General features: G+C 37.3%; 1 protein-coding gene and 1 non-coding gene across 2 annotated transcripts in view; one reads left to right on the top strand and one right to left on the bottom strand.

Moving 5' to 3' along the window:
- Htr7 (5-hydroxytryptamine receptor 7) overlaps positions 1-23658 on the bottom strand; it is a 37699-nt gene extending 14041 nt beyond the window's left edge. Inside the window, exon 1 of the mRNA XM_027939946.2 lies at positions 23120-23658. Within this exon, the coding sequence (XP_027795747.1) occupies positions 23120-23658 (539 nt within the window). The remainder of the gene's footprint in view (positions 1-23119) is intronic.
- Positions 6801-6904, top strand: LOC114096496 (U6 spliceosomal RNA). Its single transcript, XR_003583438.2, has one exon. It is a non-coding gene; the product is annotated as a U6 spliceosomal RNA (small nuclear RNA).
- Positions 23659-24530: the final 872 nt, after the last annotated feature.

Here is a 24530-nt window from a genome sequence, read left to right as displayed (position 1 = left end):
GAATACAAGGAAAAACAAGCCTCTGCATTACTGTATCTTCTCAGGAAGACCCTCTTATGCAAAGGGCATTTTGCAAGGACAAAGAGACCTCTTTTAGAATGACCAGGACAGAAATCTAGAGGAAGCTAAGAAAACCTAAGAGCTTCTGAGTCCCTGTTAGACCCAGACTTCCACATCTCACACACTCAGCCAGATTCACAGAGCCACCTTCTCACCCTCCTTTATTCACTCAATATATTTACTGCCAAAGAGTGCCTGCTTCAGGCCAGGCACCTTTGAGATCCACTAGTAAATAATACTAACAAAGCTCCCTGGGCAAGCATGCTACAGCTGGGGGCAGGAGGTGAACACCATCACATACCAGCTGCAGTGGTAAGCTGCTTCACATATTTAACTCTTGAGTTCTTGAGGGAGGTACTATCATCATTCTCATCATACAGATGAAGAAACTGAGGCTCAGAGAAGTCAAGTCACTCAGCTCCTAAACTAATCCGGGGAGGAGTCAGGATGTGAACCCAGGTAGATTGCCTCTCTCTCATGGCCTTTTCTAGTTGTTCCCTTGTTAGTTGGGTACGACAATAAGAGTATAACCTCCCAAGGGCAGGATCTGCACCCTAGTTATATTTTTCACCCACTGCCCACAACCACTAGAGGGTCTGGTTCATGAGTGTTCAGTAAATATTTATTGAATACCAGATTCACCCTTATTGCTAAAATTACCCTTACCCTGGGCTGAAGCTGCAATAGCAAGTATTAGCACCATCTAGTGGAGAGAGGCCTGGCACAAGAAAGACAACCATTAGAAGGAGTAGTTGATGGCATTGCCAAGGGGTCCCAGAGGTGACAGCAATTATCTGGATAATTCGGGTCAATGTGTGCATGTAGGTGCTTTGCCATCATCCTTCAGACCTCTGACAGTGGGTTGCAGAACCCCTTCAGGTTTACCAGAAGCTTGTTTCTTAATATATATAATAACTAATATTTCAAAACCAGAATAAATTAAGCATCCATATATTTTTAAGATTTTTTTTTCCATTTTTGTATTGTTTTATTTTTATGTGGTGCTGAGGATCAAACTCAGTGCCTCACATATGCTAGGCAAGTGCTCTACCACTGAGCTACAGCCCCAGCCCAAGCATTCATATTTTTAAAGCATCAAGAAAACCAAACATTTAAACAGAGCTCTTGTGGGACATCCATGATTATGAACCCAATACAATATAGAGGAGACTTTAAATTCTTAGAAAAGACCTCCACACTTGTGTCTACAAAAAATTGCACTGGACTTATAAAACAAATAAAGCCAGTCATTTGGAGGCCAAAATTTAGCTTGGATCTAGACCTAAAACTTTAAAAAATATTGTTTCTGATCTCTATTTCTACAGGAACTCAATCTGCATACTTGTACTAAGAATTAGCCAACTAATACTGATGCAGTACTATAAAATTAAATGAAGCCTCCACCTATACTTTGTTTAAAGTAAGACAAAATAATCAATTGTAACTCTTTTCTTAAGGCCTCTTATTAAAAATAATAGGAAAAATTTAACAAGTATTTTATTTCAATTTGTCATTTTCAGTTGCTTTTTCCCTTGAACATTAAAGCAAAGATAGAGAAGAGGTAGATGAAAAATGCAGAGAAACAGAAACAGGCCAAAGAGGCAAGAATCTGCACTTGTAGTCCCCATTTCACAACCTGGCAAACTCCTATTCACCCTTCAACACCTTGCTCAAGAATCACCTCCATGGTGAAGTTCTTCCTGTCTGCACTCCACCCCTAGCTATTTACCCCCGTTACTGAGATCCTATAGCACTTGATACATAGTACCATGATACAATAGAGCATTATTTTATAATGGTGCACTGACTCCTCCTTCTTCCCCAGAGACTGTGAGTCCTTTCTTGAGTTTCTCAGCACATCTGCCAGCTAAATGACTGCTGAGACCAGAAGTAAATAACAATCATTTGAAACAAATATTATTTCCTTTTTCCTACACTATGCTTTGTATTGTTATACAACAAAAAGCTCTTGAAAGTAGAAAAAAGACCCTGCAATTCTCAAGACTTTGACTCTTCCTTTTGTGATCTTTTTCCCCCTATATGGTCTTCAAGACTAGTCTTTCCAATCCACAAAATCAGCAATCATTGAAATGTAAACTAGAAAAATAAAATAAAATAACCAACAGCTTTTATTTTAAATGCTATTTTCTTCTCTTCTGTCCACGATAAAAGTGTGTCAGGAGGGAGGCACCTCATGCATCAGTGCATCTGTCTGAACTGAAAAGAATGTGAAAGGCTTGCTGGGAACATCAGATGCCCTTCATCAGTCCAAATGCCCAGACACGATCTGTTTCTTTAAATGCTGCTGGCAAACATTCTGTTCAAGGTTAAGAGACAATTAAGAATCACGATATTTCCATGGAAATGATAAACGAAACAGAAAGATCAGCCTGGCATGATTACATAAAATCAGCTACAATTAAACAAAAATAAATCACTAGAGGAAGCACTGTACTTGCTAAATGCATTTTGTTGGTGTAGTGTCCTGGTTAGACATTTGGACTCAAGGAGATCAAAGAGCCAGAACTCAAATCCACACTCTGCAAGGTATACACATGCTGTGCAACCTTGAACACACTGCATGATCTCTTAATGTCTCAACTGTCTTATCTTTAAAATGGGAATAATAATAGTTCAATGCTGGGTTTGCAATGAACACTTAATATGTTGTGTCTGGCAGACAGGAGACATACAGTAAAGATTGTTATTATTCTTTCTCTTTTCTGATTTATTTATTCATTATTTCAAGGAAATATATATTTAGTATACACATATTTGATAATGTTCTAGAGACTTTCACACACATCACTGCAGTTCCAATCTGTAAAAAATGGAAGGGTCAGACTCAAGAACCTGCCCTATGCCAACATCCTTTGCTTCTAGTCACGGGGTATTTGAACCGCTCCCAGGCTTCTGCTAAATACTGGATTCAAATTTCGTTGTTAAAACATACTAATTCTTTCTAAAAGTGTGATAAAAAGCATCACCCTTATGTTCCCTTATCAACTTGTAACTCTAGGGATACCCCCAAATGCTTTCATCTGTGCTGCCTGGTAACTCTACTTTTTTCTGGGCCCCTCAAGATAAGGCTTCCATGGAGACATATTTGAACTTCTTAGAATGTGACACTCATTAAGAAAATTACTGGTCTTCTTTATTTTTTCTCTTTTTAAAATGCAGTCCTACGCACATCTATTCCCATAAAAATGTAAAACAAGCAAATATAATCCTATGACATTTGTGTGTTCCACTCTAATAAATGACAAGATATTTTCATAAGGTATTTTCTGTAACAAATTAAACTGGCTGAGTAATCCATTAATTGACTCTTTAAACTGAATACTTAACAATTAATACTGCATGCACTTGTTTCTTGCTGTGATTTTAATTTTAAACAAGCATTTCCTTCTCTTTTGAGCTACTGCATCAGTTAAATTAGAGAGCAAGTTATTTAAAATGCTGCAATTTGCAATAACTCATCTGTGTGAATCCAGATTTTTTTGATACCACGCAAAAAGATGTACAAGATAGGTCTGAAGGGAGAGAGAGAGAGAGAGAGAGAGAGAGAGAGAGAGAGAGAGAGTAAGGGAAGAAGAAAATTAAATTGGATACTTAGACTAATGGGGCTGCAACTGCCTTCCATAAACACAAATTGCACTAGAAGTTTATTAAATCAGTTTTATTGCTCTTTTGGATAATTATAAGAATCAAATGTCACAAATTTTACCTAATAAATTTATACCAATAAAATTCCCCTTAATCTCTTCTATACATTTTAATTTTTCTATATCATATTTCATTTAAAAGTGATATGCAGAAAGCTTTGCTCTAAGCCCCTCTCTTTTGTGAGCACTTATCATGGACCAGTAACTGTTATGGTTCCTAGGTGGGACACAAAGAAAAATTAAGATCACCAAGTGCCTGTCCACAAGAAGATTTAAGCTTAAAGCAGACAGTACAATGCATATTTAGAGTAAGATAATATATGGGAAGTTCCATCAAAGCATGTGTATATGCACACACACATTATGTATTACGTAGTAAATAGAATATAATACATAACTAAAGAAGTGAAGAGGAGATAGATTGTAGGATGGTTAATTTCAACTGGGAAGTTAGAGGAAGGTTACATAGATAACTTTTAAGTTAACTTAATATTTAAGTTGTACATTGAACGCTGAATAGAATTCACCAAGATGATTCAGTAGAAACTACCAAGGAAACATTCAGAAGTAAATAATTGAGAAAATGCTCAAGAGAGATGAGTGATTCAGGTGTATGTAAACATTTTTGTTCATGGAGAGATCATAAAAGTTAACTCTTATCATTTTACATTGCCTCCACAACCCTCTGAAATGTAAGTTAGACCATCTCATACCAGAAGTTGGTCACTCTCGACATACTTGCTAGTTCTAGAACCCTCACAGTTCCTCTTTGTGGTCAACCCTCATTGTGGTCAGTCCTGCCTTATAAACAGCTCCCTGGGGGCCACTTCACTATGTGACAGCTTAGGTTCAGCCTGCTTGACTGATTCCACTGCCATTCACACCTCACATCAACTGCATAGAAACACCATGAAGACCAAGCAAGCCTTAGTCACAGCAGGACCTCCCAGAACTTGTGCTTGCTTGCTTTAAACCCACCAGATAAAACTCCTGATTGGAAACTTGTTTGGGTAATACTCTGAATCCAACAAAGGCATTGGCCCACAGGTCCCTTTCTCCCTCTCTTTCTACCTATACTCCATGATCTCCATGTGTGTGGGCTACAGGCATACTAAGTATCCACCAGGATCTGCAAGTAATAAAATCTTCCATCTGAAAGATCTTTCCTAATCATTGCAGGGATGTTCTACATCTTAAAGACCCTAAACTAAAACAACTAGGAGAGATAAGGCTAGCCTAAATTAAAATACATAATAGCCCCCAAAATTGTATTAGAATTGTACTTATGTCTAATGTCCCCAAAGAGAAGAAATTTTTCCAGTTAACTCTGCTAATGTTCCCTCTCAGTTATTTCATTTACTCAAGATACAATTATAGGGGCTGAGGTTGTGGATCAGAGGTAGAATGTGCTTGCTTTGCACATGTGAGGCATTGGGTTCAATCCTCAGCAACACATAAAAATAAATAAACAAAATAAAAGCACTATGTCCACTACAACTAAAAAAAATTCAAAAAATTTTTAAAACAATACAATTATAATTTCTACTAAGTTGAAGTTCAATAATCCTCTCTTGAACTTTCTTAGCAATTTCTCACCAACATGAGAATTATTCCATTATTTGATGAGAATTTTGACTCCTCAGATCTGAAATACAGGTCATAGTTGTTTCTTATAGTTCTTTAGTGTTTACTTAGGAAATCTCCAAACTGGTTTGAATACAAAAAGGCATACGAAATTAAAGAGCTTGAAAAAGAGAAGAAATAATATGTCACAGAGCTTAAACTCCTCATTTTCAGAAGCATCTAACTCTCAGAAATATTGGGTAACTCTCTTAAAAAGATGAAATAAATCAGAATATGAAATTCTTTCATAAAAACCCTAGATTTTGTTTGAAGTGGTCAAAGTACTTCATGTATACACTCAGTGACTGGAACATAATCTTGATTCCATTATTCAGATTTTCAAAATTGTTGGTTTGCAGCATAAGGCAGAGTGCTGTGGGGATTAGAAATAAGACAATACCAAGTCCCTAATTCTAAAGACTTCAGGCTCTAATTAGGCAGATAAAAGATAAATTATGAATAGAGATTTTTGTTTGTATGTTCATTTGTGGGGATTTTGTTGTTTGTTTTTTGGCTGCAGTTACACAAGAGGGAATTAATCATAATTCTTAATATTTAACACATTATGAACATTGGTCCATGAATGATTCTTTTTATTATCTATTATTTATTTCATTTATGTTTTTTAAAAAAATAAAGGGCTATGGTTATACCTCAGTGCTACAGTGATTGCCTAGCATGTGGGAATACTTGGGTTTAATCCCCAGTATTGCCAAAAATATAGTAATAATAATAATAAGGACACCATAAATGTACCATCTATCTCAAGAACTAGAATCTAAATAATCATTGCCTTCTTTGCCCCTTCCTTCCCTCACACAGGAAAAGAGCTCACTTTCTGATGACTCAATGGAACTGGTCAGATTTGAGCCAAGGATGACCAGTAGGATGCGGATAGATGGAAAAGAATACCCATATGTGAATAAAAGCTAGAGGAAATTCTAACATAAAATATTATAAGGAATGTATGAAAGAGGAGGAGGAAGCAGAAATGAATTCAACTGAAGTGCTAATCTGTGTAAGGGCTTCATGGGAGACAATGGAAGATACATCCATTGGTCAAGAATGCTAAATGCCACTAAAAGTGCCCTAAATTTATCCTGAAGACAAAAGGGAGACAGTGAAGAACATTAAGTAAGGAAATAACTGATCAAAGTTGTATTTTGAGAAAAATCAACAGGATGGAAACAGATTCGATTTAAAGGAGAGAAATCAAAAATCAAAACGTTCAGTTCAGAGTTATATAAGAAAATGTCACTGGAAATGACATCTGCCTAACATTCTAGTAGTAGCCACTTCCAGATTCTCACAAAAGTGAAAACCAAAGACAGAAAAGTCATAAAAATCACTTACATGATTTTTAAGTGATTAAGAAATAGCCTCAAATTTACCTTTTTAAAAGTTCAACAAGACACAGCTTAAAATAAAAACAAGTATAAGAATCATAAAATGGTGCTCGCTTTGGCAGCACATATACTAAAACTGGAATGATACAGAGATTAGCATGGACCCTGCACAAGAATGACACGCAAATTCGTGAAGCATTCCATATTTTTCTTAGGGCCATACCTTTTGGGCATGTATTTTGTATCTAGAGAATACACTCTCTCTTGCTCTCTACTTTCTGATCATCATGTGAGCTGCTTCCTCTTCCCTTTACCACATTTTTTCACCATGATGTTCTTCTGCCTTACCTGGAATCCCAGGGAATGGAGCCAACTGTCTGTGGACAACCGTGATCACCAAAATAAAATTTTTCTCCTCTAAAAAAAATCATAAATGTTGAAGAGGTACTGGGACTGTATCTCAGTGATAAGAGTACTTACCTAGCATGTGCAAGGCCCTGGGTTTGATACCCAGCAACCTCCCCATAAAAGTTGAAGAACAAAGATTAATCAGTAAAACACTAATAAAAGAAAGCAAGAAAACACAGACAACCATATTAATTTTAGGTAGTGTATATATAATTGAGTTCACTTGAAATATCTGTGGGATAAATATAAATTTTCCCAAAGAACTAGACAATGTAAATATATCAAAAATAATAAAAGAAACTAAAAGATTTTTTTTAATTCTAGAACAGCACCAGATGGTTTCACTGTTGTGTCCTTATTTCCAAAATACACCAAAAACAAAGATACTTAAAAAATGAAAACTACAAGCCATATCTCTCATGAATATTGATGCAAAAATCCTCAACAAATTACTAGCAAGCCAAGTTCAATAAAATATTTAAAAGATTATACACCAATATTATGCAGGATTTATTACTGGAATGCAAGGACAGTTCAACACATGAAAAACAATCAATATACAATATATCCATACTACATAAGAGCTGGGCATGGTGGCACACACCTGTAATCCCAGCTACTCTGGAGGCTGAGGAAGCAGGATCACAAGTTTTGGCCAGCCTAGGCAACAGAGTAAGATCGTATCTCAAAAGAAAAGAAATGTACTACATTTACAGAATGAAGGACAAAAGACACAAGATCATCTCACTTGATGCATAAAAAGCTTTTGACAAAATTCAACACCCTTTCATGATAAAAGCACTCAACAAACTTCAGACAGAAAAAAAATCATTTCAATATAATAAACACTGTATGTGAAAAGCCCAAAATCCAAAATTAATACCAAACTCAATAATGAAAAATTGAAATTCAGAAACTCTAAGTTCAGAAACAACGCATGAATGCCTATTCTTGCCATTTCTACTCAACATGGTATATGCTAAATGTCATGGCCAAAGCAGTTAGTCAAATATTTTAAAAAGCATCCAAACTTCAAATGAAGAAGTAAGATTATTCCCACTCACAAATGACATGATCTCAGAGAGGAAAACTCTAAATATTCCCTCATAACATTTAGAACTAAGAAACAAATTCAGCAGAATTGCAGGATTATATAATCACCATGCAAAAATCAGCTCCATGTTTTATACACTAACAATAAACAATCTGAAAGGAAAATTTAAAAACCATTCCATTAAATTGGTATTGAAAAGAATACAATACTTTGGAATAAACTTAACCAAGAAGTCAAAGACTTACATACATAAAGCTATAAAACATTGGTGAAAGAAATTTAAAAAGACAAAATCAAATGAAACCCCCATATTCAGGGATTAAAGGAATTAATATCATTAAAAAGTCCATAACTACTAAAAGTGACTAATAGATTCAATGTAATCATCAACAAAATCCCAATGACATGTTTTAAAAATAGAAAAATGCATCATAAAATTCACATGGACTCTCAATATTCAAATGGAATAGCCAAAATAATTTTGAAACAGAACAAAATTGGAAAACTAATACTTCCTAATTTCAAACATTAATACGAAACTATAATCATCAAAACAATCTGGCATAAAGAAAGATTTATAGATGATTAGAACAAAATAGTGAGCCTCCAGATAAACTATCATGTATATGGTCAAATGATCTTTTGACAAAGGTACAAAGACCCCACAATGGGGAATAATAATCTCTTCAACAACTGGTACTAAGAAAACTGATATCCACATGCAAAGGAATAAAGTTGGATCCTTACCTCACACCACATAAAAAACTTAACTCAAAATAGATAAAAGACCTAAATGTAGGGCCCCAAATCAAAAATCCTACAAGAAAATATAGAAGGAAAGCTTTATAACATTGGATTTAGCAATGATCTTTCAAAAACACAGACAATAAAAGCAAAATATAGGACCCAGAAAACTTAAAAACTAGTACATTTCAAAGCAATCAAGATAGTGATAAGGAAAAACCATGTGCAAGTCATATATCTGATAAGGAGTTCATATCCAGAATATATAAAAATAACTCCCACAACAAAAAAACAAGCACAATTTTAAAATGGGCAAAGAACTTAGACATTTCTTCAAAGAAAATGTACAAATGCCCAATAAGCATATGAAAAGATCTCAATATCACTAAGTATTTGTGACATGCAAATCAAAACCATAATAAGGGGCTCCAATTGTAGCTCAGTGACTGGGTGCTTGCCTCACATAAAATAAATAAATAAATAAAACAAAGATCTTGTGTCCATCTACAACTAAAAAATTTTTGAAAAAAAAAAAACATGAGATATCATTTCACAACCATCAAGATAATCTGTAACTTACTTTCACCATGATGTGCTGCCTCATCACTGACCAGGGACTGAAACCTCCAAAATAACCTTTCCTTCTTTTTAGATTGATTGTCTTAGGTATTTTATTACAGTAACAAAAAGCTGACCAACAATAGAATAGAGATGTAAAAATCTATAATAACATGCTGACAGAATTTAAAATAAGCTAAAAGAATCACTAATGATGACCATTGATTAATCTAAGGAATGCAAGAAAAGTTTAATGTTAGGAAATCACTTATGTAATAGAAGCATATACCAATATGTCTAACAAAAAACATATGCACTATACACGGTGAAAATAAATTTAATAATAGTAACCAATTTTTTTTAAAAAGCTCTTCTAAATAGTAATAAAATCTGCTTGAAATGATAGACCATTGTATAATGTGCTCCAACCCTTGTACACCAATTCCTTGATGTGCAAAGATAGTTGTTTTAATTCATAACAGTAATAGAAAGCAAGAATGGACCAAAAATTGGGCTGGGATGTAGCTCAGGGGCAAAGCGTCTGCCTTGCATTTGCAAAGTCCTGGGTTCAACCCCGAGTTCCAAAAAAGACAAAAAAAAAAAAAAAAAAAAAGAACCCCACCAAAAAAATAAGATTAAAAAAAGAATGGAAACCTAAATACAATATGACAACAAAAATCATTAGAGAACTAAATGTAAAAAATCTTCAAAGCAAATTTCCCAATCAGTGGATGTTTATGCAGCAAAAATTTTGATATGCACTTTTGAGTGAAACTCTCCAAAAGTAATTTGTTGCTTGCTTTCTTGCATTCTGAAACAGTTTCTACAAAACAAAACCCCATCTTCCCCTGATGACTCAGTGTCATTATTACAAACATCAGGTACAGCACTATGACACAGTTATACCCACAGGAACAGCAATCTAGGATTATTTTCCCCATACTGGGTCTAGATTTCTAGGATTTTTTTCATTCTTATGTGTTCTTCTACAGCTTTTTATAGCTTTTTATCTTAAACACACTGAATTTTTAGAGCTGGAAGGGACCTCAGAGATTAATCTGTTCAACCCACTCATTTTAGAAAGGAGGAAACTACCTTCCTCCTCCACTATGAAACTCTGGCTCCAACTTTTTGCTGTTTTAATGTGCCTGCCATGAGCAACTCATATCCCTTTTCTAATTTTCTGCTTCTAATCTGACAACTGGGAAGCCAGATAAGCAACCTTGTTAGAATTGTACCAAAAATAACCATAATCTAAATGAAAAACTACGCTAAGAAAACAGAGTAGGAGTTTTAATGTTGTTCTCTGGGGTCATGCATTGTAGTAACTTGAAATCTCCTTCTCCTCTCTTCCTGTTTTGGAAAGGTGTTTACAACATTGAAGGTTTCCTAATGAACAACTTTGACACAAAAGTGCCAATGCTCTGAGAATGAGGAACTTGTCCCCTTATGGACCATATGTTTCAGGACTCGGAACCTCAATTTTTCTACCTGTAAAAAGGATATGAATTCTACCTGGGAAGATAGTTAATGGATTAAATGAGGACACAAACTTTACACTATGCTCAAAGCATGATTTGTTTTCTCTCTACTTTTGCTCAAGCAACAGAAGCCATGTTAGAACCCCAAATTGGCCCCTCAAATGCTTAGTCTGATACCTGGTTTCTACTTCTGGGAACCCTCCCCCCAGTCCTAACTGTCCTCTTGGTTCCTGAGATGGCTTCAATTCAGCATTATTCCTCCAAGCATATCTCAGACACAAAACCCCAAGTACCATCCCAGACTACAGGCCAGGATCCTCATTTAGAATGGCACCAACTAGCTTCCTGCAACACTCAGGAGGGGCACAATTCCGGCAGCATTGATCACATAAGCTTAAATGTTTAGCCCAGGGATTTCATTCTTTTTTAAAAATGAGGACCCCTTTCAAATGTCAAAACATTTTTCAAACCCACACTTAGTAGTAATTATACTTTTAGTATCAGTTGATTGAAAAAATACAGAATGACAAAAAGCTACTATGATAGCTTAAATGTTCTTAAGTAAATTTACATTTTATTAATCATAACCACACTGACATTTATGAGGAAGGAAAATCTATTTTTTTTTTTAAAAAAAAAAAGGAGATATACTTTCAAGCTGCTTCTGCATTCTGGGAAAGTGCAAAATTCACCTCAGAATAAGTCATTCCTTTGTTTGGGAAGACATAAACCTTAGGCTGTGAAAGAGAAGGTTCCAGGCTAGTCTGATGAGGGGGTTGGGCGAAGAGAACTACATTGTTTTGCATAATGAAAGATCTGCCCAGAATGTGAAGGTTGGACTATGCAATCTCAAAAATTATCAATCAAGGTTCCAGGAAGAAACAGATTGCACATACAAATTGGAATAATTCAGGGAAACCACTCATGGAGATTTGGGAATCCATGGAGGGGAGAATGCAGCAACAAGAGAACATCCCAGACCCATAAGGAAGAGAGAAGGGGTCACATACAGGACCCAAAGGAAGGAATCATGCCACAAGAGAGCCACCATAAGACAGCAGTGACTTCTAGTCAAGGGGCACAGCAAGTGCAAGTTGGCTCTACAGGCAGGTAGTTGGGGGTGACCTCTCCCTCACCCTCATTTATCCTTCCCTGGCTCAGTTATCCTTCTCCATTGGCTGAATCCAACCAGCCATTTTTCCAGGGAGTAACTAGCATGGATAATAGTGAATAGACACATTTGAAGGGACAACCTGACCTCAGGCATGTCAAGAGTAGAACTTCTGGACAAGTATGAATATATGGGGACCCTCATGTTAGCTCCCCTCCACATCTCACCCCTGCTCACTGTAAAGGATGTTTCAAGCTAAGAGAGATGACTAAGATGTTCCTGCCTCTAGGACCTCATGTCTCTAGGTGGTCCTCCATAACTACATAACCTATTTGATTTTCATCTTTAAAGAGGATATACGATCTACCATAAACAGGCAGTATTGTCCATTATCTTCTCTGTAAATATTAAGGGGTAAGACACCATCTCTGAAACATCCAGGTTTGATTCAAGATTCCAGGTTCCCCTGGATAACTGATTAAATTCTCTAAGCCTTTCTTTATTTGTAAGATGGAGACATGCGAAGGACAGACCCTAACCCATGGGGTTGTTGTGAAGATTAAATAAGACATTCAGCATGTAGCTGAAGGTTCGACTAATAAATGGTAACATTTATTATTAATCCTCCAGGTTTATCAGAGCCAGAGCTCTATCTGCCATGTCCATATTCCAGGCAACAGGTGGGAGAAAGGACAAAAAAGAAGAACACATCCACCAATCATCTTGAAGGAAGTCCCCAGAAAGCCAAAACACAGTGTCACTAACATCTCTTGGGCCCAAATTTAGTACTATGACCACACCTAGCTAGAAAGGAATCTAGGAACTGCTCTCTTTATTCAGAGCAGCCATATCTCCAGGCAAAAACAGGGATTCCCATAGGAAGAAGATGGAGGTTGGGATTAAGCAACCATCAGTATCTATTGCAAGGGGTAGAGACCCACTGACTCCCTTCTCTGAAGCTATTCTCTCACTCAGAAGGCTAGCCTGCTTCCTTTGTCTGAGATTACTAGGCAGATTCACTACCTCCGTGTGCTCTTCCCTTGCTGGGCTACTCTCCAGCCTTTTCATCATCAGTCAATTTCTTTTAAGATCTAAGACTTAGCTCCAAAATGGCCCATGTTTCAGCTTTTGCTATCTTCTTTAAATAAGTACATATATGTATATAAGAAACCTGGTGATTGAATAGTTTTAGCACAGTTCCATCCAAACAAACTGTATGTCCTTAAACAAGTCACTTCTGCTCTCTGAGTCTTTAGTTTCTCCCATATCAAGTAGAGTGAATAATGTACACCTCACAATTCCACAGGGAGGCTCAAAGGAGATTTCTGCAAGTGAAAGTGGTCTGTGAACAATAAAGCAATAAACATCTATTAGCTGTTACCATTTCTCCCCTGAGGTGTTTCTTCTTGTTAGTTAACAGAAGAAGAAAACTGAGGTTGTTTGTGGGAAGTGTTGTCTCCTGGAAAGAACAAAGCAGAAACGCCTGTTTCTTCTCTTCATTCTTACCTTCTCAAGGCAAAGCTGTAAGAGGATTCTGTCCATTCTTAAAACCTAAATACAAGCTGCAAAAGAAGTTCAGACATGATGAGCACAGATGACTTCCTTCGAAGAGAAAGGAGATTTGGAGAAGTCAGAATGCCCCTACAACTGCTCATCACAGCAGAATGAAAACCAACAGCAGAACTCATACCATCAAAGGGAATGAGTCATAGTACCTGATGAGGAAGCAAGACTTCAGCCAGACATCAGTCAGAAGAACTAAATATTACAGCTCTTGAAAATAAGCCAGATGAGTTCCTGTAACTGTGAATAACCCAAAGAGGACCCCTGCCCTCATACATGAAGCTAAACACAAACATTTGCTGATAGCATTAAAACAATAACTGTCTCTGCTCAGATTCATCATACATCTAATACAGATCCAAATATACCCTTCACAAGATGTCATCAAATAACTACTTTTCTCTCTTTTATTATAAAACAAAATGCATATGCTGGGAAGTGCCTATAATATTCATGGATGTGTTAACAATAGTTTTAAAGCAAACCCTCATGTAATTACCATTCTTGTCAAGAAACAGGACATTATACCACCTCAGAGACATGCCTCTCTGATCACAATTTCCTTCCCACCTAGAAGTTATTGCTATCCTAGTTCTCAAGATATATATTTCCTTCATCTTATTTACATTATTTTTGGGGTACATCCCTAAACAATGTTGTTTGTTTATTTCAAATTCTATATAAGTGGGATCACATGAATGTATTTTTAATACTTTGTTTCTTATGCTCAGCATTATGTTTGTGACCCCAAAATATTGACTTAAGATATGATGCAATATCTGAAATCTAATCTAAATTATACATAAATTTGTGTTTTAATAAGCTCTCCAGGTAGTTCCATTGCATGCTCAAGTTTGATAACTATTTCTGGATAGTACTATGTAAATATACCACAATTTATTTATCTCTTATACTATTGATATACATATGTATCATTTCAAATTTTAGAGTTTCAAGTTGATTTTTTTTTCATCAAGAATAGAAATTCATTTTCTTTCAGTATTAAGAGTCTGGGAAACCCAAGTTCAAGAGCTCCTTATCCTTGTAAGGGCTGCTTACCACCATGATGGTGCCTTGATGCTGCACTCACTGAAAGAGAGGACCACTGTGTCCTCACAGGCAGCAAGTGAAAGGGCCAAGGGTGAATTCACTCCATCAAGCCATTTTATAAGTGCACAGAATTGCATTCACAAGGGCCTCATCCTTGTGACTTAACCCCTCCCACAGACCCCACTCAGTACTGTTACATATTTCATTGGCAATTGTTTGAACATGAAGTTTGGAGGAGACAAAGCATTCAAACCATAACATGAAGGAAGGTGGGGAGAGCCACTGGGGGGAAGGAAAGATGGAAGGAAGAACTGGCAGAGTCACCATGGGCTGCTATGCGGTTAAAGGAGGTTGTGAGAATGTCCAAAACAGGCCTGCCCTAGTAGCCCTGCTCTGTGGTCACTGGCTAAGAGTAGTCTTTGAGAAGTGTGGACTTGTACAAATACAATGGGAAAAAGTTCTCAGGAGCAAAGAGACCTTATTTTCCCACAAAGCCAGGGAACCCCAAACCCCACCCCTTCACCTGACTCCTCTGTCCTTCAAATCTTTACTTGATCTCTGAGAATCTCTTGGGGATTCTTGGGTCACATTCAAATTGTCTGGAGTACTCTGGGTCCTTTCTACCTTCATAATATACCCATGAACAAATGGTACATTGGCTACAGTTTTGTAATGAAGCAAAGTTATTCCTGTGAGGGTGTCCTCTCGTGTATGGTGAGATATGCATATCTCACCATACACCATAAGACCCCTAGGTCACAGATCAAGTTGAAGCCATGCCCACAATACTTGCACAAAAAGCACTTCTCAACTAAGGGACTTCAAGGGCTTTTGTGGGACGACTTATTGCTAAACATTTGCTCACACTCCAGGCACCCAAAAGAACTCTCTCCTAAGTGTGTGCCTTCATGCACAATGTGGTTTGAATTACTGGTATAGGGTTTCCCAGACTCTTTACACACACAATATTTTTCCCCAGAGTGTGTCCTCTGGTGTCTAAGATTTTTCTTTACACCAAAACTTGGCTCACACTGTCTACACACAAAAGATTTCTCCCCTGAGTGTGTCCTCTGGTGGAAAAAAGGGTTGACTTTTTATTTTTTTATTCTGATTTGTTATATATGACAGAGGAATGCATTACAATTCATATTACACATATAGAGCACAATTTTTCATATCTCTGATTGTATACAAAGTATATTTACATCATTTGTGTCTTTATACACGTAATTTGGATAATGATGTCCATCTCATTCCAAGCGGGTTATCTTTTGAATAAAGCCTTGTCCATATTCCTTTCATGCATAAGCCTTCTCCCCTGAGTGCCCTCTGGTGGAAGCCTTGTCCATACTCTTTACACAAAAAAGTTTTCTCTCCTTAGTGTGCCCTCTGGTGTCTGAGATTTGATTTCAAGCTAAAACTCTCCTCACATTGCCTGCACACAAAGCTTCTCACCTGATTATGTCCTTTGGGGTGTGACAAAGTGTGATTTTGGCATCCTGAGCACTCCTGGCATTCTAAGTGTGTTCTCCCATGCAAGGTGAAATTTGAGTTATTGGTACAGGCTCACTCACACTCCTTGCACACAAAGGGCTTCTCCACAACCTGTGCCTTCAAGTGCTTATTGTAGTATGACTTATCCCTAAACCTTCCTCCACACACCTGACATCCATAAGGCTTCTCTCCTGAGTGGTCTATCATGCAGAGCAAGGTGTGACCTCCTGGTACAGGCCTGCCCACAATCCTTGCACACAAAGGGCGTCTCCCCTGCATGTGTCATCTGGTGTGCAACAAGGTGTGACTTATTGTCAAAGCCTTGCCCACACTCTGTGCACTCACAGGTCTTCTCTCCTGTGTGTCTTCTATGGTACAAAGGTAATGCTGACTCACGGTTAAAACCCTGTGGACACTTCCTGCAAATAACATGTTTCTGCCTGGAATGTGCTTTCATGTATGAGAGTAGCTTTGTCTTCAGGACGAAGTGTTGTCCAACCTCTACACAATCCAATGTTCCCCATCTTGAATTTTCTATTCCTTTAACTCTCTTTCCTCTTTCCATAAGACTTTCCCTTTGGATTTGGCTGGGCTCTATTTTTGTCATTCTGTGCCTTCTCCTTAAGTTTACTGATTATCTTGGGGGTGGGCTAGAAAAATACCCTTGAAGTCTGCCTCTCCCTTCTAAAAGGGCATTGACAGCCCCTTTTCTCTTGCCTTTTTGCTGTTTCTCTGGCAGCTTTTGGTCTTTTGATTTTTGATTTCTAGAATTGTAAAATTCAATTACTGAAATGAAGAATGCAGTAGGTAAAGTTAAACAACAGATTAGACATGGCAGAATAATAAAGTATGAAATATATAAAGCATAAAAGGTATAAATATGTATATTTGAAGATAGAGAAAAGAGAGACAAATGAAGCAGTGTCTGAAATGACAAGAACGAACTAATAAAAGTTAGCAATTCATAAATACAAAAATTACTAAGAACCTCAAGCAGGGTTATCAATAAATAAGCAAACAATAATCAATACTTCCAGACTTAGGGACATCAGAGAAAACTGATAAAAACTAAACACCAAGAGAAAGCCCTAAAAACAATCAAAGACAAAAAGGTAAGTTACTTTCAAAAGAGTAATAATAATGTTAGCTGATGGCTGATATTTCAACCAACACTATGGATATCTGAAGACAACAGAAAAAATGTTTTATGGTGCTGCAGGAAAACTACAAATATAGAATTCTATGCTCCACAAAAATTATTTTTAAATGAAAGATAAACCGAGGCATTTTCAGTTGAGTTTTGTGCAGGGTGAGAGATGGTGGTTTAATTTCATCTACTACATATGGATTGCCAATTTTCCCAGTACCATTTGTTGAAGAAACTATTTTTTCTCCAAGATATGTTTTTGGTGCTTTTGTCTAGAATGAGAGAATTGTTTTCATGTGGGTTTATCTCTGTGTCTTCTATTCTATTCCATTGGTCTTCATGTCTGTTTTGGTGCCGATACAATGCTGTTTTTGTTGCTATAGCTCAGTAGTATAATTTAAGGTCTGGTAATCTGATGCTTCTTGCTTCACTCTTCTTGCTAAGGATTGCTTTGGCTATCCTGAGACTCTTATTTTACCAAATGAATTTCATGACTGCTTTTTCTATTTCTATGAAGAACATCATTGGAATTTTAATAGGAATTGTATTAAATCTGTATAGCACTTTTAGTAGTATGGCCATTTTTACAATATTAATTCTGCCTATCCAAGAAAATGGGAGGATATTTCCATCTTCTAATTCTTCTTCAATTTCTTTTTTTTTTTGAACCAGCATGGAAATGTTTTATTACATAAATGTAGAATATATATATATATATATATATATATATATATATATATATATATATATAATTATTATTATTATATTATACCAGTATCCAGATTAAATACCCTGCTTATTACATGCAATTTTTATTTTTTCTATACTTCTACTCATTCCTCAACATAACAGTCCTGCTCCTCATTAATTTTTTGGTGAGGTCATATGCCTTGAATGTCACAGATATTAATTATACAGTTTTGATAAATAGAATGATAAAAATCTTGACTGCTTTTAAGCACAGAATATTTTAAAGCATCTCAAAAAATCTATTTTCTTTTACATTCAACTTTCTGTTCACAGAAGCATGTTACTGCAATGGATATTTAACTATAATTTTATTTTGCCTGACATCATGCATTATAATTGTAAATACAGCTGCTGAATTATACAGAATCTATGTGAGTCAGTCAGGGTGTGTGCTTCAAGAACATTTGAGTTATTTTTTATATTGGACCATTAGCACTACTGGGCCTATCAATACTCTTAACAAATAACTATATCACTCAGATTATTTCCCAGCATTTCGATGACACATTATTTCATTGTTAATGGTTGCTATGATGATTATAATTTTCTTTTTTTTTATTAGTTGCTCATGACAATACAATGATCTTGACATACATACATTTGAGTCAAATGGGGTATAATTTCTCATTTCTTTAGCGATCTGCAGTTTACTTTGTAGAGGTCATTCGCCTCTTTTGTTAGATTGATTCCCAAGTATTCTAAATTTTTAAGGCATTTTCAGAAAAGCAAAAATTGAGAAAATTTGTCACCAGCAAACTGTCACTAAAAAAAATGCTAATGGACGTCTAACTGGACAGAAGAAAATGATCGCAGATGAAAGCGTGGTAATGTAGAAAATTCAAAGAAGTTAGAAAAGTACACATGTTGTAAATATTAATTAATCATTGCTTTAATCAAAAATAAAATAATTTATATTTTTTAATCTATAGACTTAAATGTCAGGAAAATGATAATGCAAAAGGTATGAAGAGGTAGACAGAATTAAAATCCTCAACAGTACCTTATTACTCAGCTTTATATTTACCTAAAAGAAATTACAGCATGTCTACAGAATTACTTGTACAAAAAAAAAAAAAAAACATGTTTAGAGCAGCATTATAAGTAATAATCAAAAACTAGAAACTCAAATTTCTATCTAGAGGTGAGCTGATAAACAAATTATAGCATATTCATACAACAGAATACTATTCAGCTGTAAAATGAATGAACCACTGACAGGCTAAAAACTGTGGATGAGTCTCACAAACATTATATTGAGCAAATGAAGCCAAATTCAAAAAAGTACATATTATATAATTCCACTTATATTAAGTTTTGGCAAGTAAAACTTTATTATGATGCTAAAAGTCAGGACAATAGTTATATCTGGGGACATCAGAAATTAAAAAGGGAGAGGGGACCTGTGGAAGGTTGGCAATGTTCTTTTTCATTGACAGATGTGCTCACAAGGATGTGTTCACGTTGTGGAAATTCATCAAGCACCCACACTTAAGATTGTACATTTTTCAAATGAGAAATTATATCCTATCTGATTCAAATGTATGCTATGACAAGATCATTGTACTGTCATGTGTAACTAATTAAAACAAACAAATAAAAATATATTAAAAATAAAAAATAATAAAAGCATAGAGTCAGAGAAAAAAGAAAAAAAGATTGTACATTTTTCTATATATATATTTCAAAATAAAGTTGAAAATTATATTTCAGACATACAAAAACTATACCAAGAATAAAACCATATCTAGTATCAAGATTTAAAAGATTACCAATACAATTTACATGACTGTAATTATATGATTGATTACATTTTCACCCACCCCACCAGCAATAACCACATTCCTAAATGTGATGTCCATCAAACTCCACATTATTTTATACTTTTACTCCTTATCCAAGCTTCCCTGAAAAATATATAAAACTGTTTTTGCATGTTTTAAAACTATATATAAAAGGCAATTTGGTTTCCACTTTTAAAAGATGATTCCAGGAGGAGCACAAGAAAACTTTCTAGGGTGACTATACTTGATAAGCAGTATTAATTTTGTGGATTGAATTGGACAATTAAGATCTGTCCGTTCGGTTACATCTAAACTTTATATCACTTAAAATTTCAAAAAAATAGAACATTCTACCTTCTAAAAGGAAACAGATGGGGGATGGACAGAAGTGGAACTAGGAAAATACTTCAAATACTGCAATAAATGTGGTAAACATCAAACTCATCTATCTAAAGAATAAGCAAGGAAAGATATGTCGTAGGCACAATTCTTTGAGAAGCTTCAACTGTGAAGCTGCGCAGTAATTGGAGGAACAGGTAAAACCAAATCTTAAAGACAGAAGCCTGAGTTGACCTAGTAGAAATGAGAAGGTAAGACAGGAATGAGCTAATCAATACAGGAACAAAGTCTTTGAGAGGGACAGGGGATGCATTGTAAAATTCAGGTGGTTTGTTTTTTGCTAGGACACAATGTCTTCTTGCCTTTTAACTGCAAAGAAACAAAAAGAAGAGAACAGATGCAGGGAAGACTGTTTATCAGTGGTGGGAAAATAAGAAAGTTCCCTTCTCATGGCTGCTACTTCTTCAAAGAACAGGAATCATTATTTGAAAAGGGGGGTGTGGTGAGCATTTGGAAGAAAATCCTGGGAAGGCATCCCACATATCTCCTTGTTGACATGTGATCTTAGCCAAAAGCCTGAGAAACATTTCTCCTAGTCTAATTAGACACCCAAAGAAAAATCAGAGGTTTCACTTCAGCCAGGTTAAATGCCCAACAGGTATCCAAATTCTCACAATATAATTATATAAGTTAAAAAGCAAGGATATTGTTATTCATCTCTGTACTGCACAAAGTATAGTACAACCTATATTAGGTACTCAAGAGGGAATGAATAAAGATAATTTTTTCATATTTTCATAGCACACTTTATATCATCTGCCACACATAAGAACTGAAGAAAACATTCTTTTCAGAAATAATTCAGCCTAGATGTCAAATGCATTTTCCTTTTTCTCATGTTTATTATTGTGTGTTATTAGGAGAAAATCAATTTGTTTCTTCCACTTTTATCAATTCTTCATTTTATCTAAAGAAATGATACCCTAATCTTCTAAAATTAGTTTTAAGCAAAATTCACCAATAGGGCAACTCATAGGAAAAAAAAAAAGAGATTCTCTATGCCTATATTATCATAATTTGCAACTATCATAATGAAGAAATTAGAAATTCTTGCCAAGAAGAATTAACCTCTTCTCTGTATTCATGACATTCCTGTTGGTGCTAAATCACACACACACAAAGAGTGAAGAACGGCTTTAGCTCATGTACAGGAATCACAGTATGATCTCAGCCAAACCCGAACGTGTCCTCAGGAACAGAAGCACTGGCTGTATTAGGAAACAAGTTAGCACAATGTACTATTTATCTATCATTTATCAATTATGAAATGAAAAAAAGGGTTATAAATGTATTACTAGCAGTATAATTGTTATTCATTTTATTACACTAAAGCCCATTTACCCGGGCTCCATTCATGGAAGAACCACTGTTTTGGGTGGCTGAATAGTCGGATTTCTGCTCTTTTAATTCATACATATATTTATTATGTGTATTAAACATACTCTTCTAATTTTTGTTGCCACAGCCAGACTGTAAATACATATGTTTTTGTCATTCTTAACTACAGTAATTCATAACTTCGGCTGCCAAGTTTGGTGCCAGTATTCTCACATATACAGTTCCTGCTCCGCACTTAAAATAATTCCTCGTTTGCTGTCAGAAGCTCCTGCCACAATATATAAAATGACAGAATCATTTTTTTAAAAAAACTAAATCATTAAACGCAACTACAATGTGTTCCTTTTTTTCTTTCTTTCCTTTTTTTTTTTTTTTTTAACAATATCCCCTTTCTTATCATTCTCTTTATTTACGAATTGAAAAGCCTGGTCAAGTAGCAAAATGGAACATGTCAAATATAAACAAAACACAGAGTATTTTCAAGAAGGAAAAGAAAGAAAATCTCAGTTACATGCTAGACCATCCTTTGAGGCACTGTCATTTTAAATGCGGAAGCATCAATTATTTTTCCTATGTGTCCTATATTTAAAGGTTCTATAGGACCACTAAGAAAATAAATAATGTTTTATTTCTCTGTATCATTAAACACAACACCAGCAGAATTCTGAGTGTGAATACTAAGATTTAATATTTCAGTTTCAAATAAAACAGAGTTGTTCTGTGATGGAACAGCATGGAAATCTTACTTCAAGCCGTCAATTGCATAATATTTCTAGGGCTAAAGATTAGCTGCATTTCAAAATCCTTAATCTTGAAATCTGAAGAAACTCTGGACATCTCCTAGACTAATATGACACCCAAAACAGCAATTTTTCTCCAGCATCCTTAACAGATGGTCAGCCACTGTTTCATGACTCCGGGAATATAATGAAAGCCTAGAACAAACCTTTCATATACAGAGTAAGATTCCAGTCAGTGAGCTTGCAAGAAAACAACGTTGCCACACACTGAAAACAGACTTTAACAAGAACGAGATTCAGAATTAGCAATCCTAAAAGTGTAGCGTTTGAGATATGTAACACCCCATTCTGGGACCAGCCAAGGTCCTTTCATTGGCCCAAACAGTAGCTCCCACAATCAGGAAGCAGGGTGGCTTCTTTTTGGACTTATTCCTTAATGCAAGAAATGACTCTACTGCTCACAGAATGGGTTTGCCAAGTCAGAGAGCATCAAATCCCTTCCTTCTGAAAATCAAGCCAAGGGACCCCCTGGTGGAGCTGCTAATGCTTAAAATACTTTGGTCTAAATTTCGTCACTACTATAAACTAGAATATTTCGTACTTTTCTTTTAAAAGTGTATATAGGGTATGCTGTCACTGAAATTGTTTGATTGGTATAGGGTTGATACGTGTGGGGTTGTATTTTAAGCTCAGCCCTTAATACCACGATGAGGTCTGGCTTGATTCTCCCAGGAAACGCGAGCGCACGCGGCTTAGCTGACAGCACATCAACTGTCAGACCCCAGGACGGGGCGGCCCAGCGCTTACCTGTCGATGCTGATCACGCACAGGGTCATAATTGAGGCCGTGCAGCACATGACGTCCATGGCGATGAAGACGTTGCAAAAGAAGTGGCCAAATATCCACTTGCCCCCGATGAGGTCGGTGACACTGACAAAGGGCATCACCGCCACGGCCACCGAGAGGTCGGCCAGGGCAAGGGACACGATCAGGTAGTTGGAGGGCTGGCGGAGCTTCTTCACGAAGCACACGGAGATTACCACCAGGCAGTTGCCCGCGATCGTCAGAAGCGTGATGAGTGCCAGGATGGCACCGATCACAACTTTCTCAGTTCTGCCATAGTTGATCTGTTCCCCGCAGCCCAGGACAAGTTCCGGGGTTGTGTTCCAAGTGGGCGATGGAGTAGGGGTCACATCAGAGATGGTGCCCGACAGGCTCGGCGCCCAGGTACTCGTAACCGGGTCGGGTTCACCATCGGGGTTCGCCTCGGGCGCCCCTTCCCCCTCCGGCAGGAGGAGAGAACGGAGGTGCCCGTAAAGGTCCATGAGGGTGCTGCTGTTACTCATGGCTGTGCCGCTGTCTGCTACTGACTAGGAACTTCGCGCCCTAACTAAGCTGCCTGACTCTGGTTCAACTCACCGGTTCCGCTCCAGCCATGAAGCCCACGGTGGTCTCTGGGGACTCTTGCCTCGGGCTCTCGGACCGCACGTCCGAAGCCCCCAGCCGCTGCGGGAAACGCGGGGTGCGGCAGCGCGGGGACTCCCTTCGGGAGGCGCCGCGGCACCCGACGGACCCGGGAACGCGTGGGCTCGCGGGCCGGGCTCTGCTGTGTTGCGCCCAGTCCGCCGCAACTCAGCTCTGGCGAGGAGTGCTGAGCGGCTGTGTATAAGTTGAGGAGTGCGCCCCGCCCCTCGCGCCCGCCGCCTCTCCCCTGCGGCAACCGCGCCGCGTCCCCCCCGCCCCCGCCGCCGCTGCCGACGTCTCCACCTCCTCCTGCGCCCCTCGCACTCCGGGACGGGCACCCCCTCCCGGGCTGGACTGCAGCAGCTCCCGCGCCTCCCCACTGTGCAGGCGGACGGTGGGGAGGTCCTGCACGCGCCTCCCGGGATCCGGAGCGCGTTAGCTCCGGGATCTCGCCTTCCGGCTGCGGACTCTTACCCGCTCCAAAAGACCCCAACCTCTTCACAGTGGCAAAGGACAATTTTGGTGGGGGATTTATTTATTTATTTACTTATTTATTTATTTAGCACTCAGGAGGGTGTCAGTAGACGTTCAGACTCATTGTGAAGTAAAGAACCGTGTTGGGAAATATTTTTCCCCCTTAGTTAAAAAACCTTTTCCATCACTATACCAAGCAACGAAAAGATACTTCTGTTTCCCATTTTGACCACTTATGGGAGAAAACGAAGATGGAAAAAGAGAAGCAGCCAAATGGGGT

The sequence above is a fragment of the Marmota flaviventris genome, chromosome 4 (assembly GCF_047511675.1).
Source record: "Marmota flaviventris isolate mMarFla1 chromosome 4, mMarFla1.hap1, whole genome shotgun sequence".
In the NCBI taxonomy this organism is placed as follows: Eukaryota; Metazoa; Chordata; class Mammalia; order Rodentia; family Sciuridae; genus Marmota; species Marmota flaviventris.
Note: the sequence above shows the minus strand (reverse complement) of the source record. Positions and strands in the feature narration are given on the sequence as shown.